The sequence below is a fragment of the Aulonocara sp. 'chitande type north' Nkhata Bay genome, linkage group LG22, assembly GCF_057382095.1.
Source record: "Aulonocara sp. 'chitande type north' Nkhata Bay isolate Kocher_YH1m ecotype deep benthic linkage group LG22, A_spYH_male_GT1.1, whole genome shotgun sequence".
NCBI classification, from domain to species: domain Eukaryota; kingdom Metazoa; phylum Chordata; class Actinopteri; order Cichliformes; family Cichlidae; genus Aulonocara; species Aulonocara sp. 'chitande type north' Nkhata Bay.
The window spans coordinates 20,114,890-20,130,525 of NC_141364.1; the positions used below are offsets into that span (position 1 = coordinate 20,114,890).

The 15,636-nt window shown below is 40.5% G+C and overlaps 2 protein-coding genes across 2 annotated transcripts; one reads left to right on the plus strand and one right to left on the minus strand.

The window, feature by feature from the left end:
• Positions 1–1,504: 1,504 nt before the first annotated feature.
• Positions 1,505–7,010, minus strand: zcchc17 (zinc finger, CCHC domain containing 17). The gene is made up of 7 exons (XM_086280456.1): positions 6,857–7,010; positions 5,512–5,709; positions 3,272–3,372; positions 2,955–3,046; positions 2,766–2,866; positions 2,513–2,649; positions 1,505–2,240 (listed from the first exon to the last, which is right to left on the minus strand). Exons 2-7 carry the CDS (start codon positions 5,648–5,650, stop codon positions 2,064–2,066), a joined length of 747 nt encoding a protein of 248 aa, XP_086136582.1. The 5' UTR covers positions 5,651–5,709; positions 6,857–7,010; the 3' UTR covers positions 1,505–2,063.
• On the plus strand, positions 6,978–12,261 carry snrnp40 (small nuclear ribonucleoprotein 40 (U5)). The gene is made up of 10 exons (XM_086280455.1): positions 6,978–7,222; positions 9,082–9,211; positions 9,313–9,406; positions 9,529–9,694; positions 9,817–9,939; positions 10,759–10,879; positions 10,965–11,047; positions 11,172–11,233; positions 11,579–11,682; positions 11,915–12,261. Exons 1-10 carry the CDS (start codon positions 7,112–7,114, stop codon positions 11,962–11,964), a joined length of 1,044 nt encoding a protein of 347 aa, XP_086136581.1. The 5' UTR covers positions 6,978–7,111; the 3' UTR covers positions 11,965–12,261.
• Positions 12,262–15,636: the final 3,375 nt, after the last annotated feature.

A 15,636-nucleotide genomic window follows, 5' to 3' on the forward strand; every position in this document is an offset into this window, starting at 1 on the left:
ATTTTGCAGAGTAAACACAAACAAAGCAAATGAGCAGAAAAGCTGTTTCCAGGACCTTGTTGAATCTCTGCCAAGAAGAATTAAGGCAGCTCTGAGCACTAAGTGACACAGTTTGAGCCACTAACATACAGGTGTGAGAGGTCCTCTTGCAGGGTAAACCTGGTCTGAATTTTCTTCACGTCGCCATGACACCATGTTGATGTGGCTTCACAGCTCCTGAACAGAGCACAGTTGATTTTATGCAAAGCTCATGCAAAACTAATCACGCTGGAGCCCTTAAATAAATAACTATACATTTACATTTTCAAACTTTGGATTTTTACTACATTTCTGCAGAACAGCTTTTTTACTATGCTCACTCACAGGGCTGTTTTTCATTTTATGATACTAACCCAAACACATATATCATATATAGGTATGTACAGTGCATGTGCAGCGTAGCACACTGTATAAACTATACAGTCATAGTGCTCAGTGCTTTGTGGATTTGAAACATCACAAGGCTGATACAGTACCTGGATCATACTAGTAATTCCAATTTGAGCAAATGATAACGACCAATGTGTCACAATCATTCGGCTCGTGCTTGAAAATCTTTTCACGGCTAGTTTGAAAACTGACATCTGGAGCTCAAATGTGTTCTCAGACAAATTTACAGATAACAACTCCGTGCTGTAAAACAGGGAGGGAACAGTCAAGAGGAACAGCCGTCGACAGATACACTGTGCAATCAGGATCAGACATCAAAGTGTCTGCTAATTACTTCAGAACTACACTGGATTGAAAATCAAGAATAAGAACTAATAAAAATGCGATAATAACTCTAAAACACAAGGTTTTTATTTAAAAAAAAAGTTTCCTCTAGCTGCCTTTAAACAATCTTTTTCCAAATCATTTAACATCTTAAAACATAATGTGTCACCTATTCCAGGTACACTCTGCACAGAAAAAAAACAACATAAGATCAACCCAAGGTTAAAATTAAAGCCTGCAGTTCATTGTAAATGAATGCAGAATCCACAGTTTACTGCAGTTGTAATCCAGGTATGTGTATTAATGCAACACGTCTGGGTGTGCAGTCATGCCGAGTGTCTCATACGACTGTCAGAGCAGAGAAAGGAAAAGAAATAGAGAACATTTTTGAGATTAAGCGGTAAACTAAACCCGCTGACGGTGGATCGCACTGGAGCCGTTTCAAACCGCCGCAGCTGGAAGCGATCTCACTCAGCAGCCTCACAAGCAGAAGCTTGAAATTGGGTCAAAGCAGCAGAGAAGAAGAAACAAGATGTTGGGCCTCTAACCCTGATAAAAAACAAAAACTTGCGTGACATAACCTGGGCTCTATGCTGTGTAGGGGCGCCTGTCCAGGCTTTAAAACATTAACTGGTTATGGGTGGACCAGAGCTTGAAAAATTCCACTGCGTGTGCGTGTACATGTGTTTTGGTCCTCCAAGGACGGCAACATTAGGAGTTCAAGGTCCTTGAACAAAGAGATCGTGAGACATTTTGTTACCTTTACAGATAAAAATAGTTTTAATGGAGCAAACAGTGGACATGCAGGAAGACGGCTGGGTGTACTTTAAAGAGTCTCCTCGAGGTGAGACTCGCAAACACGCACAAAAAAACAAAACAAAACCAGCAGACAACCTCAGGCTATCGTGTTATTACACTACTCTAAAGCTCATTTGTGGTGCCTTACACTTCCTGTTTATGTCTTAACTATTTCTTGTGTATGTGCGTGCGTGTCTCCCTTCTCCTTTTTTACCCTCTCGCTTGTGTATAATGGATTTCCCAGATCCTAAACAGCTGTAAACAATATCGGGGTTTTGGAAAGGGATAGCCACTTGCCGCCATATCGATTGCACCTATCTGATTACACAGTGTGGCAGACTCCTCCCTTTATGGAGGGGTAACTTCAGGACAAGTGGAGATTATCACATGTTTGTATTTACAGCGCTTCCCTTCAAGTTTTGAACTTGACAGACAGTGAATGAAGGTTTAGATATTAAAGCTGGAAGTCTTTCTCTCAGTCTGCTGCCAACCACGTTCACCCTGTGTTTGTCTCAGCTGTGTTTGTGCGATTTGTGCTTTTTGTGTTTCTTCTTCTTCTTGTCATCTCTGTCACGCTCGTGTTCTTGCCGCCTCCTCTTGGATTTACATTCACTGCTGCTGCTGCTGCTGCTGTCGCTCTCAGACTCCTTCCTCTCCCTTTTCTTACTCTTCTTCTTTGCTTTCTTTTCCTGGAGAATAGGCGTTAAAAACAAAGAAGTTGCACAAAAAAGCAGTTTCAATACCTCAAAACCCAAACACTGAAGTATGTTCCTCTTAAATCAGCACAAAAATCATTTTTCCAGGCAACAGACTCCCAATGTGGTCACAACCACATGTCATGCAGAGAGACATGTGGGGGTTGTTGCATCAGATGAAAGAGAGAAAGAAAGAATCAGCAAAGGAAAGGTAGAGCGGAAAAGGAAGCGAGAGCTGCGCAGGGCTTTAAAGGTCACATTGTCACCTTCTTTTTCTTCTTTTTGTCTGAATCTTGATGTTGTGCGGCTGTAGATGGTTGCTGCTGTGGCTCTTCATCGTCCTCTTCAGGCAAGAGAGCGTACTGCAGGCCAGGAGCAGAGAAACAGTCCTTTGTAAAGTGACCTGAAGAGAGTAACAATTTATTTAACAACTGCAGTGTGAATTCAAACAAATCAGCCATCTGTGTGAAACAAGCACAGTCTCTTCGACACATTACATGACTCATGATGTCACCTCACCCTTGCAGCCGCACTTTGAACACGTTGTGTTGAGCACAGCCTCCAGCGTGATCCTGTTGCTGGTTTGGTCTCTAAACTGCTTACGCCGCCTTGAATCCTGCCTATAAACACACACACACAGATGTTAACAACACACACACACCTGTTCAGACACATGAAAACACACACAATGAATCCGTAAGCACTTACTCTGCCATAACATTGTTGGGGTCCAAGTCCCGCCCTGTTCCCTGATTGACAGCTTTCATGGAGAAAGACAGCTTCACCTTGTCACCCTGAACCTGATGAGCAGAGGAAGAAGCTGTAAACTTTCTGCTCTGTGTGTGCACTTCTGTGACTATCTTTATGAGAACCAGGTTGAGTTTGAGCCCACTGGAGTGGCAGTTTCTGACACCTTTTCAGGTTTAAGGGTAAAGGAGGACTTTTAATGCAGCCTTTCTGGGGTTTGGAGTTGAAGAATACCTTCATTTAACAAATGTTGTCCAAAACACGTGTGATATTGTTACCTCTCTCCCTATGACTTTAATCCACACATGTTCTCCCACATCCACAATTTCTGAAGCGTTCTCCACCCGGGAAGCTGACATCTCACTCACATGTACCAGACCTGTGAAAGCAAAGGACAAATCTCATTTACTTAGATATCACCTAAAATACATTAATACTTTCAAAAGTCTTAAGCAAACCCTCATGTCTTTATATTTGGAACCAGACTTTCTTTCGTAATTTATAAAACGGTCTTGAACAACAGTTCTTCAGCCTTTTCTGAAGGCCAAATGCCACATTACACAAGAAGTGGATTGAAAATCAGTTGCAACAGGTCTTATTAAGTTATGAATCCAAAAATTTTTTTTTTTTTTGTTCATATCGTTGTCAATATGTACAGAGAAGGTCATGAGAAAATACAAGAGTGTCTACAACCATCTGTAAAACATGATACCAATGCAGCAAAAGCATACCCAGATAGAAAAACTTATAATGCATAACCATTATACCAGTCATGGATTAGCCTCCCATGAGCTCAGATTTCAGCATTATTGAAACAGTGTGGGAGAATAGAACAAACAGCAGCCAACATCCAAAGAGGAGCTTTGAATGTCCTTCAAAAAGCCTGGAGAACTATTCCTGAAGACTACCTAAAGAAAGTTAGGTAACAGAGTTAAGACTATGTTGTGAAATATAAATGTGGTTATAACAAATATTAACTTTTGAGCTCATTAGAATTGTACAAACTCTGTATTTCCATTCATGTTTGCACAGGTTTGAATAAATCACTGCACCCATTTTCAGCAAAACATAAAGAAATAAGGAGTGGCTCAAGACTTTTGTACAGCACTTCATGGTGAGCATTCATGACCTACAGAAAAGGTTGACACATGAATACGTGTTGGATGACAAATGAAAACCCAAATACTAAATTAAGAATCAAACTTATTTCCAGCTGTTATCAAGCTTCAATAACATTTGACCAACTAAATCATATAACTGTGCTTAATCATTACATCTACTTCAAACCACTTTAACTGACTCTCACTTCAAAGGGACTGTAATTTAAATAAAGCATACAAGTTCTCTCCAAATCATTTTTTAGGCTACAGGTTATGAATGTGTGAGCACAAGTTGTTCGGTTCGCCCTCCGGTGGTGAAAATGAAAAGCTGCTGTTTAACTGGACATGTAGGTCAAGGCCAAGCCACAATAAATCATACTTCATTATCAAAGAGGTAACCCAAGTGTAAATATAGATACGAGTCATCCCACTTCATCAACGTGTCCCACTTCTTATCAACCCCGCCCAACCATCCTCCCACACCTCCTGTCTGTACACACACATCTTCAATTTCTGTTGCTATGAAGATAACACAAATGAATTATAATAGAAGAAACTATGATTGTGCTAATAAGCCAAAAAGAACAATTTTTTTTAAACATAACAAGAATGTGAAATATCTTACTTTGACCTGTGTCTTTGAAGTCTTTCAGCCTTGTCTTCTTACACACAGTGAGACAGTACACTAATTCAATTCAATTCAATTTTATATAGCACCAAATCATACCAGCAGTCACCTCAAGGTACTTTGTATTGTAAATGGTAAATGGACTGATTCTTATATAGCTTTTCTACTCTCCAGGAGTCCTCAAAGTGCTGTATACAACATGCCACATTCACCCAATCACACCCATTCTCCCAAGCACTGACTCTAAACTGAGTCTACAGTTTAGACGGCGTGTGAACAACATTCACACGCCGATGGATGCATCGGAGAGCAGCTTGGGGTTAGTATCTTGCCCAAGGATACTTGGCATGCAGACTGGAGGAGCCAGGGATCGAACCACCAACCTTCCGATCAGTAGATGACCTGTGAGCTACAGCCACCCATTGTAAAGTAAAGACGCTACAATAATTAGGGCAGGCTTACCTACTATACTTACATGTATGTCCTTTTTTAAGGGTTTTGTTGTTTTCAGGTTTATTTACATAGTACCAATTCACAACAACAAGTATAACAGTATAAAGTGTTTTGTTTGACTCAAGACACTTTGTACTGTAAGGTAATGACCTGCAATTTTAAAGGAAAAACTCCAATAATATTACTGCCCCCTATGAGCAAGCACATGGTGACAGTAGGAAGGAAGAACTCCCTTTTAACAGGAAGAGATCTCCAGACAAAACAACACTTTGTTTTTTTTCTTCTTCAACCTATTTTTCTTTATTTTTCATCTGAATAATCAAATCTTTTCACTGACCTTCCTTCCTGTATCCCGGCAGTCGAACAAATGCTCCATAAGTTTGCACTGAAACCACCTCTCCTTTGGCAATGCTGTACAGTGGTGGCAAACCATCCAGCCCAGCCGGCTCTGATGGTCGGCGGTCACGGTCGGACATCGTCTCAAAACAGCCACGGTTTCCAATAACTGAATCTTGCGCTTGGATTCCCACAATCCCTGAAATGGCAGATCAGGTGCATTTATACTCTCTGTTTTAATCTTAGTGAGTTTAAACTCTGTTAGCTCAGAATAAACTAATTCTAATTTGTTTATTTGTAGGTCACATTCTTACATGGCGGGTATTTTTGCATTGTTTTTGAATTTATACATCAGTTTTCTAGTCTTTATGACCACTTTATATACAATCACATTTTAACTATACATTCATGCAGCACTTTTAAGCACTTTATTCACCTCACATCCACAGCCAATTTAGAATCACGTATGTCTTTGGAGTGTGGCCAGAAGCCCAAGTACCTAGAGGAAACTTCACACCAAAAGGCCACTGACAGGTTCTGAAACAGGAACTTTCCTGGTGTAAGGCAACGGTTCTAACTACCCCATGATCATGGCATCCTATTTCAGATCTTGTGCCAAGGCACCCTCTGACCTCTGTATGACCTCAATATATAAATACTTCTATGCCAATTTATTATTCCATGCATGGAATGTACCATTTTAAAATTCCCTAAAACCAAAATTTTCTGTTATTTGAACCACACCGGTGGATCTAAAATCCATCTGAATAGATACGACCTAGAACAGCCTCATTGTACAAACACTATGAATTTTTAAACATTTTAATTTTCGTGTATTTTGGGTCACTTTAGGAAAAGTCATGGAATTTCATGCTAAAACAAAGACATATTTTTTTTACTGAAGTCAAATGTCAACACAGTTCATTTGATCCTAACAGTATACAAAAGCTAAATCTAAAAAGAGATTGATTTAATTTATTATGTTCACTGATTATTTTACCCCCACTCGCATGCTGACTTGCTATTCAGCCGTGTCATATTTTGTACCCGAAAGTGATTTTTATGAGCTTCACAGCTATGTGTTGGATCTCTTGGATAGCAATAAAAACCTATTAGACTCACTTTTTATCTCAAACACAAAAGCTGAATGGAACAGCAGCTCCTCGGCTAATGTTAGCCACACTAAAGAGCTATAATAAATGAATAAACAGATATTGAATAAATAAAATATGAACAAGAAAATGGGCCCGTGCCTGCTTAACGTTCTAGTTTATAATAAACAATAAACATAACCTCATGCAGCAATAATTTCAGAGAAAAGAATTTTAAAATGATATCAGCGTTACCTTTCGGATTGATACGATGGTTATTTTACATCCGGTTCAAAACGTTTCAACAACAAGCGGAGCGGCTAATCTACCAATCATCTTAGCCGTTGCAAACCTCGACCAATAGTATTCCTCGCGCTCACAGGAAGTACTTCTTCTGTGTTGATACGTTGGTGCTACTTCCTCCGACGTCTCGTATGAAACACGTCCATTCGTTTTTTGTAAATTGTATCGTTAAAGCTTTAAATTTTTGCGGATTTTTGTCCTGTAAAGATGATTGAGCCTATGAAAAGAGCGGCAGACATGGCGGTGGTTCCTTCCGCCGTGAAGCGGCCCCGGACGGAGCTGATAGCGGCGGCGCAGTCTCAGCAACTCGTGGCCACGGTACGGAGGGTAGCTGTTACTACAACCGGGAGGGGTGGCTACTGAAGTAGACTCAAACACTTAGAACAAGTAACCACACTATACTGTGTACGCTTTGTCATTAATTATATATAAAGCCGCCTGGAAAAAAGTCACATTTTCCCTTTGTGGTGATTTTAGGTTCATTATCTGGGCTGCCAGCGAGACCTATAAACATGCAAATAAAATTAGCACAGCATTAGCTCTCACTTTGATGCTTTTTACAATGTCTCCATCTAGATTTGGGTAAACGATTGTTTAAAAAGAGTTTTTAAAGCGATCACAGAAAATGTTCTTTTGTGTTCTGGTTTAATGTTTTATCTTTTAAGGATAGAAACTCTCAGCAACATTGATAATACCAGCTCCAAAATAACGGGGGTCGCGCAAAGAGATTTGTGTTTACACTGAGAAACACGGGTGATAAAGAAAGTAAAAGACATTATCAACTATCTTGACCACCATTTCTATTCTGAATTCAGGAAGTTACTCCCAGGTAACCCCTACTTTGTATCTCAGTGTAGAACAAATAGATACCTTTATTCCTTTGGCTGTTAACTCTGACATTTCGACTATTCAAGGTGGGGGTAGGATTATGTCAGGGTTTGGCTCTGTGCCCCTTTCTTGTTTGCAGCCTTGATGGAGAGGCTGAAAGATGAGGCCAGGCAAGAGTGCCGGTAGACTATGATGTCTGCAGCCGATCTGTAGTGAGAGGAGGGAGCAGGGGGAAGAGAGCCTGGTGAGGTGGAGGTATGTGGTGGAGAGAAGAGGAATGAAAGTCAGAAGACACAAAAGAGAACTCGTGTGTGAATGAGAGGGAGACGCATCAAATTCCAGTCTGATGGGAGGTGTAACAGTGAGGGTATATGAGTTTACATAAATGGGTTCAAACATCCAAAGCAACGGACGGGGCATTAGATAAGGGAAGAAGAGAGTGCAGCCAGGATGCAGTCCATGGATTGTGGAAGAGCAGCTACAGGAGTGAAAGGGAAGGTGGTAATGAGACCTGCTGTATGTATGGTTTGGATGGTGTATCATGGCTCTGACAAATTGAAAACGTTCAGATTTACATTGGGAAGGACCCGAATGGACAATACTAAAGATGCATGCAAAGTTTCATCAGAGGGACATTGCAGATTGAGCAGTTAGAGAGGGCTGAGATGGTTTGGACATGTGGAGAGGAGGGATAGTGGATGGGATGTTGAAGATGGAGGAAATGAGGAAGACCTCACAGAAGATCCTTTGATGTAGTGAAGGATGTCATGCAGAGGGTTGGTGTGAGAGAGGAGGATGCTTGAGATGGAGGTAGATGATCCTTGCAGATCATCTTTATTCGCATTAAAACACCAGCATTTCATTAAATATGACCTTGACATTTGTTTTTGAGACTATTATATAAAAGAAACAACAACAACACTTTGACCCACGTTCACAGTCCATATCTGATTTTATAATAAATTATAAATACAAGCTAAAAATATCCAGTATGATTAAACTGGATAAGTTACCTGAATATTTAGAAACAAGATACTCAAACCTTTAATCATCTGCCTCCAGATGTATCTACCCTCCCAGGTCACCTGGCAGGACACGTTTCTATACCAACAGCTGCCTTTGATCCCGGCTTTTGTTCCCACAAAGAAAACTGATCAGGAATCAAGAAAGAACTGATAATGGGGAAACATTGTATTAGTTATTGTTTAAAGTGTTACCATATAAATCAAAACCCATGCCACTGACTGTACTGCAAGGTCCTCTTGTCATAGCCTCACATCAGTACATTTTTTATGAAATTCCCTCTTTAACCTCAACCTCTGTATTAACCACGTATATGTCTCCCATAGGGCCCCCCACGGACCTCCAGCCTCCAGGCTCCCATCATGCTAATGTCTGGCCACGAGGGTGAGGTGTACTGCTGCAAGTTTCACCCCAATGGAGCCACCCTTGCCTCTTCAGGATTTGACAGACTCATATGTAAGTTAGTTAAACTCCCAGTAAATCTCTGCAGTGAGGCAACGACTTCTTCACTGTGAATAAATTGGTGTGTACCGGTGTTTTGTGTTTTTTTGCTGCAGTGCTCTGGAACGTGTATGGAGATTGCGAAAATTACGCCACACTGAAGGGACACAGTGGAGCAGTGATGGAGCTGCACTACAACACAGATGGCAGGTAAGTAGGTGGAGATCTTTAGCAAAGGACACATGCAATCAGCACTTCCTATTAAGGGCTTAATAACCCTGTGCTCTTTATAAAGGGTTAACTAACTGTTATTTCCTGCTATGTCATTTCAGCATGCTGTTCTCAGCCAGCACAGACAAAACTGTAGGTGTTTGGGACAGTGAAACGGGCGAGAGGATCAAGCGCTTGAAGGGCCACACTTCCTTCGTTAATACATGCTACCCAGCTCGCCGTGGACCCCAACTCATCTGCACCGGCAGTGACGACGGGACAGTGAAGGTGAGTTTTCCAGCTTTATTTTTATCCACATCTTTAGGTCTGGATGCCACATTTTTGTCCCACAAAATTAAACATGAAGGTCTGATTGTGCTTTCTGTTTGATGTCACTGTCTGCTCTGTAGCTCTGGGACATCCGTAAAAAAGGAGCCATCCACACTTTCCAGAACACCTACCAGGTGCTGGCTGTGACTTTCAACGACACCAGCGATCAGATCCTGTCAGGAGGCATCGACAATGACATCAAGGTAGAATGACACTGGAAACACGTTACTGCTGATGGAACTTCTTGTCCATGTTCTTTCGAGGGTATCCTGAAAAACGAGATTGTTTATGCTGTGGATTTTATTATCACAGCACACATAGTGTATTAGTGAAATTAAATCTCGGCTGGGCCAATTTTTCACTTCATGGCGCCGCTTTAATTTCAAATAATTATCTTGGAGGCCTGTGGCCAAAGAAGGCAAAAAGATGGAATTTGATTAGCAGAAGCGAGCAGGACCTATGGACTCAGCACAGCTTGCCAGAGTGGGCTGTTTATCCTTGCCACCTATCAAAGTGTTACATGCTTGACAGGCATATAAATGGGTTTTCATACATAACTATTTTCAATTAGAAGAAAGGGAGCCTCTAGTCATGTTCAAGAACACAAGGCTGAAAAGTGAAACTAAGGTTTTACATGTAGTTCATGCACAGTTTAGAATGTATCCAGGACAAATTACTATAATTAGTTTTTTAAAAATAATTTCCCAGTGGTTGTGGCTCTTAAATTCTGGAGCAACATGAACAAAAGATTGCGTAAATACTTTTGGTTTTATCTTAGTTTGGAGCGGTTTGATGCTAACGTGTAGCTTAGCGCTGGGTTTTTTTCATTTAAATACAAGTGAAAAAGTTGTTTCTACTCTGTATTTAGCCACTGTTGGGACGCTGTTTCCCTGAGGTACTGCAAAGACCATAAAGCAGTGAATCATTTTTTACTTTTGCACCTCTTATAAAATGTTCAAGAATGACTTTGCATGGCTTTTCTGCAGGAACCCTACCCAAAGTTATTGATTGTGTTGTTGCAGGTGTGGGATCTGAGGCAGAATAAGCTGATCTACAACATGCACGGACACGGTGACTCAGTGACTGGGCTCAGCCTGAGCTCCGAGGGGTCATACCTTCTCTCAAACTCCATGGATAACACAGGTACTATCAGACATGTTTGGCTCATAAACGTGGTTGGCTGTATGGGTGAATCCTGTTCTTGAAGTCTCCCTGTGTCTCTGTGCAGTCCGTATTTGGGATGTTCGACCATTTGCTCCCAAGGAAAGATGTGTGAAGATTTTCCAGGGCAATGTTCACAACTTTGAAAAGGTAAGTTATATCCCTCTTCATTGAAGTGACAAACAGCTGGAGTCCTGCAAGCGTTTTTGTCTTTCACCTCAGCAGCTCACACATGTAATGCTTTGTTTCTAATTCATCTTTTCCTGTCATTCAGAACCTGATGAGGTGCTCCTGGTCTACTGATGGCAGTAAGATAGCTGCAGGCTCGGCCGACAGGTGAGAAGCAAATACACCGACTCATACTGTACATGAATATGAGCTCGCACACAAACACAAAGGGCTCAAGTCACCTTCAGGTTAGCTGCTGTACTCTGAGTGCACCATCGAATCTGTTTTTCTGAAAGCTAACATCCCGCAAAGGACATAATTAAGAAAAATGCAGTGACGAAAATGTGATTTGTTACCAGTAAAAATAAGATTAGATTAGATGTTTATATTAACGAGCAGATGACCAGGTTTACCTAATGAAGTGGTGAGTGACTGTATGACATATATAGTTTTTAACATATGGCGATTTCAAATGTAAACACCTTTTTTTTTTTTCTGCATCATGTTTTACAGGTTTGTGTATATTTGGGACACCACATCACGCAGGATCCTGTACAAACTGCCGGGTCACGCAGGCTCGGTCAACGAAGTGGTCTTCCACCCAGAGGAGCCTATAGGTGAGTGAACTAACTTCATCGGTTAAGATGTGTTTCAGGCCTAAAATACACTTTTTTAATTAACACAAGAATTAATTAAGATAACTTGAAGGCACATTGGGATAGGTGGATGTCAGTATGCCAGAATTATGTTAAGTTAGGCGCTTAGGTCGCTTTAAGCTTCCTTATGAAACATTAAACAAAAATCAAAGTCGAATCCTTTTTTTTTTTTCTCCTTTGTCTCTCTACACAGTGCTGTCTGGTGCCAGTGATAAACGTCTGTACATGGGAGAAATTCAGTAGGGTGTGTGTGTGTGTGTGTGTGTGTGTGTGTGTGTGTGTGTGTGTGTGTGTGTGTGTGTGTGTGTGTGTGTGTGTGTGTGTGTGTTCTGCCTTGGACGTGGATGGGTGGTGTTCGACAGTGGTCTAGGACTCTCTGTAATTTCAGCCTGTTTCAAAAGAACCTCAGGATGCATTTGAAGATTATTAGGCTCAGGCACAAGAACCTCCACAGCGACTTCTTTTTTTATTCTGATGTACTGCTTTATAATAAACTTCAATATTCTGAAAAAAGAAAAAAAAAAGCTGTCAAATTATTTTCTGACTGAAATGCTTTGTTGTGTTTGTGGAGCCTTTACAAGTATTTCTAAACTGATTAACCAGAAAAATGATTGAATCTTCATTTAATTACCACTATAAACACAATCAGGTTAAACTTATACAATAAACAGGGAGTGAGCAATCGGGATCTAGAAAAGTTAGTGAATAACGTCTCTTGGGAAAACTTTCTTTAGTAGCAGTAAGCTTGATCAGATGCCTTCTTATTTAACTTATGTAACCTGGGAACATGTTGACATTCCTCTAACAAAACTGTTGCAATTCCTGGAGATTTCTATTATTAGCACTGAGCAACCCTCTGCTAATCATGCCACAGCTCTCAGTGAGGGCCGTTCAGGTTCAGATCTGAAGTTCACATTCACTCATCATGGGCACAAATGATATGGTAATTCTGGGATTTTAAACTGTTCTTTTTTCCAGGGTGAAATAATAGTACAGCATTACTATTTTCTTTAATCCACACAGAGCCAAAAGTATGCATACTCCTCCACACATACTCACCCAAGTCTAATAAGCTCTGCTAAAGGTTACGCAATGTCTTTTAATGTGGAAAGGCCAAATTCTATCAACTTGTTAGTGATCGTGCTTGACTACAACTGGTAGTTTCTATTTGCCATTATAAAAAGGATTTGTGTGACATCACTCATTGGACTGACTAATATTCAGAACAACGGAAAAGTCCAAGGAAGTCAGTGAAGATGTAGGAAAGAGAATTGTCGAGTTACACAGGTTGGAATGGTCTCTTGGAGCCATTTCTAAACAACTGCAGGTTCCAAGTTAATCAGTGAGTACAAGTAATTCTGATGTGTTACCACTTTGTGAAGGTCTGGACAAGACCCAAACTGTCACCCTCAGTGACAGGAAGTTGGTTATGATGTTCAGGAATAACCCAGGAACCACAAAAACGCGAGCCTGCAAAGAACTGGAAACTGCCATCACATGGACTAATAACATGCTTACAAAGAAAAAAGCGGACAAACCAAATGCCATCTGGAGACAAGGTTGATGGGTCATATGAGACAAAAATTAAGCTTTTTTGGACACAGTGACAGGACTCCCAGCAAATTCTTCAACTTCACCGCAAATCAACAGGGAGACAGTTTACACTTGGAAGTACCAACAGGAAAATGATCCCAAATACATCAAAACTGGTTTTCGGATGCATAAACTAATCCATGAAAATTTGTGAATTAATCTTAAAAGTTGGGTCCAATCCATGAAACCAACCAACTAAATGAACTTTGCCAATTCTGCTAAAAATTTGGTCAAATATCCAACCAGAATTATGCACAAAGCCTATTGATGGATACCAAAAGGATCTCTCTGAAGAGGATTTTGTGGATGTGTTTATTGGCACTTACCATGTTTACATCAATCTGACTCTGCTGTCTTTACAGAGTGTTCTGTTTCATATTTTAATATCAATTCTGAACTTCTTAAATAAATATTCCCCTGACAAATATCATGCCTATTATTGTAATGAAAACAAGACTAAAACTAACCCCAAACTAAACGTGAAGATTGCACTTTTAGCATAGAAACAGGTCTGAATTTCAGCTGTTTGTAGAGAGTTTTCTTACTGTGGACTGATGAACAGAAACATCTTTGGATGTTGGTTTTGTAGTCTCCAGCTTTGTTCGTCTCTGTAATGTTTTTTAGGGAACTTGCGATTTAACTTTGTGACTTTGCATGCATTTATCTTACAAGGATTTAAAGGGATTAATATCTGTTATCCTATCTTGTTAACTTGTCTTGTTCGGAGTATCTTTTGGAGAAATCATTACTGAGGTATAGATGCTGACTTACTCTTTCCAGCTTGGACTTACAGCTTGTAACTTAATGTGTTTAATAAAGACATCCATCCATTTTCTTAACAGCGTATTCAGGTTGCCAGTCTATCTCAGGGCTTCATAAAGACATGAAAAATGTGCTATTAGTTTGGTCCCGTTGTGACTGTCTATAATTTTACAAGACGTCAGAGCAGAAATCTCAGTAAAGGGTTCACAAATCACTTATGCAGTGGTACAATGGTACAAGTTAAATGTGTGGTTTGGAGGTTTATGGTGCAGTTTTACAATCCACTCCAAGTTGTTTGGGATTCATTATGCGTGCAGTTCGAAAACACCATAAACTGGCTGCTAGCTCCCCACACAGCTTTGTTTTTTATGTTATCCTGTGCATTTTCTTATTGGCTGCAGTTTTCCTAATAAAGGTTTTACCATTCTTAAGAGAAAGTGTGCTTTACATATTTTATAAAGCCCTATTGTGTAACTGCGTGTGCATTTGTGTGTGTGTGTTTTTTCAAAGACCTGAAATGAACTCATTATTTCACAGACGAGTAAGACCAGTACTACTTGTAGACAGTGCATTTTTAGCTATTAATACCTCAGCATAATTCATTTAAAAGAATTTAATTTTCTAACTGTCTGTAGTGCATGACTTCAATTCGGTCTCACTCGGGGTACTCCAAAGAATCTAAATAGAGTGCTCAATATTTAGCATGACCACCTTTATTCTTCAGCACAGCCTGAACTCTCATAGGCAGCTTTCTTTCTTTAAGTAGTCTTTAAGAATAGTTCTCTGGGCTTGATGAACATTCAAGGCCCTTCTTTGGATGTTGGCTGCTTTTTGTTCTGTTCTCTGTGAAGAAGATCCCACACTGCTTCAATGATGTTAGGATCTGGGCTCTGGGGAGACCAGTCCATGACTGATAGTGTCCCACTGTGTGACTCTTTCCAGATGGTATTTCATGATGGCCTCTTGACAGCCACCCATCCACTGATACCATTTCTGTTGAGGCTTTTGTGAACAGTGGAGCTGAATGACCAAATACATCTCTCAGGTCCTTGCTGGATTTTGTTTCCTATTTCTAAAGCACATGACCTTTAGACCTCTGTTCATCTTCTGGGACGGCCCTATGGCGGAGAAGACGATTTCCCTCCGAGGAGCTGTTGGTGAAGATCATGAGTCCTGCTTGATCCCTGCGATGAACTTCAGTCTTCCCGATGTTTCTGAAATGATTGGTTTCAAATGGTTACAGTGTGCATGAATGTTTCATTTATGTTTTATGTAATTAACACTGTTACATTTCGTGTTCTCTTGGGGGACCCCCTGTTGGTGTGTGTGGGGGGGGGGGGGGGGCTCAGAGCAGCTGCTCTGCCAGCTTATGCCCAGAGCTGGTTCTGGTAACAAGGGTGAGTTAAACATGCCCAAACTTTGAAATAGTGATGTCATCTTATGTAAAAAAAAATAAAATAAAAAATAAATAAAAAGAAAAAAATCTCTGTGACGCAAAACTCAAACTTCAGGCTGCTCTAAACACTCTGTGTCAGGCACTTTTTTCTAATCTTGGATCTC

What these genes read in the sequence shown, in the direction of transcription:
- zcchc17 (XM_086280456.1), bottom strand. Translation starts at nt 5,650, where the DNA reads ATGTCCGACCGTGACCGCCGACCATCAGAGCCGGCTGGGCTGGATGGT. An exon ending in CCCAACAATGTTATGGCAGA is followed by an intron (nt 2,867 to 2,954) that starts GTAAGTGCTTAC and finishes GTGTGTTTATAG; the next exon opens with GCAGGATTCAAGGCGGCGTA. An exon ending in TTCAAAGTGCGGCTGCAAGG is followed by an intron (nt 2,650 to 2,765) that starts GTGAGGTGACAT and finishes TACTCTCTTCAG; the next exon opens with GTCACTTTACAAAGGACTGT.
- snrnp40 (XM_086280455.1), top strand. Translation starts at nt 7,112, where the DNA reads ATGATTGAGCCTATGAAAAGAGCGGCAGACATGGCGGTGGTTCCTTCC. An exon ending in CTCAGCAACTCGTGGCCACG is followed by an intron (nt 7,223 to 9,081) that starts GTACGGAGGGTA and finishes TGTCTCCCATAG; the next exon opens with GGCCCCCCACGGACCTCCAG. An exon ending in AAACTCCATGGATAACACAG is followed by an intron (nt 10,880 to 10,964) that starts GTACTATCAGAC and finishes GTCTCTGTGCAG; the next exon opens with TCCGTATTTGGGATGTTCGA.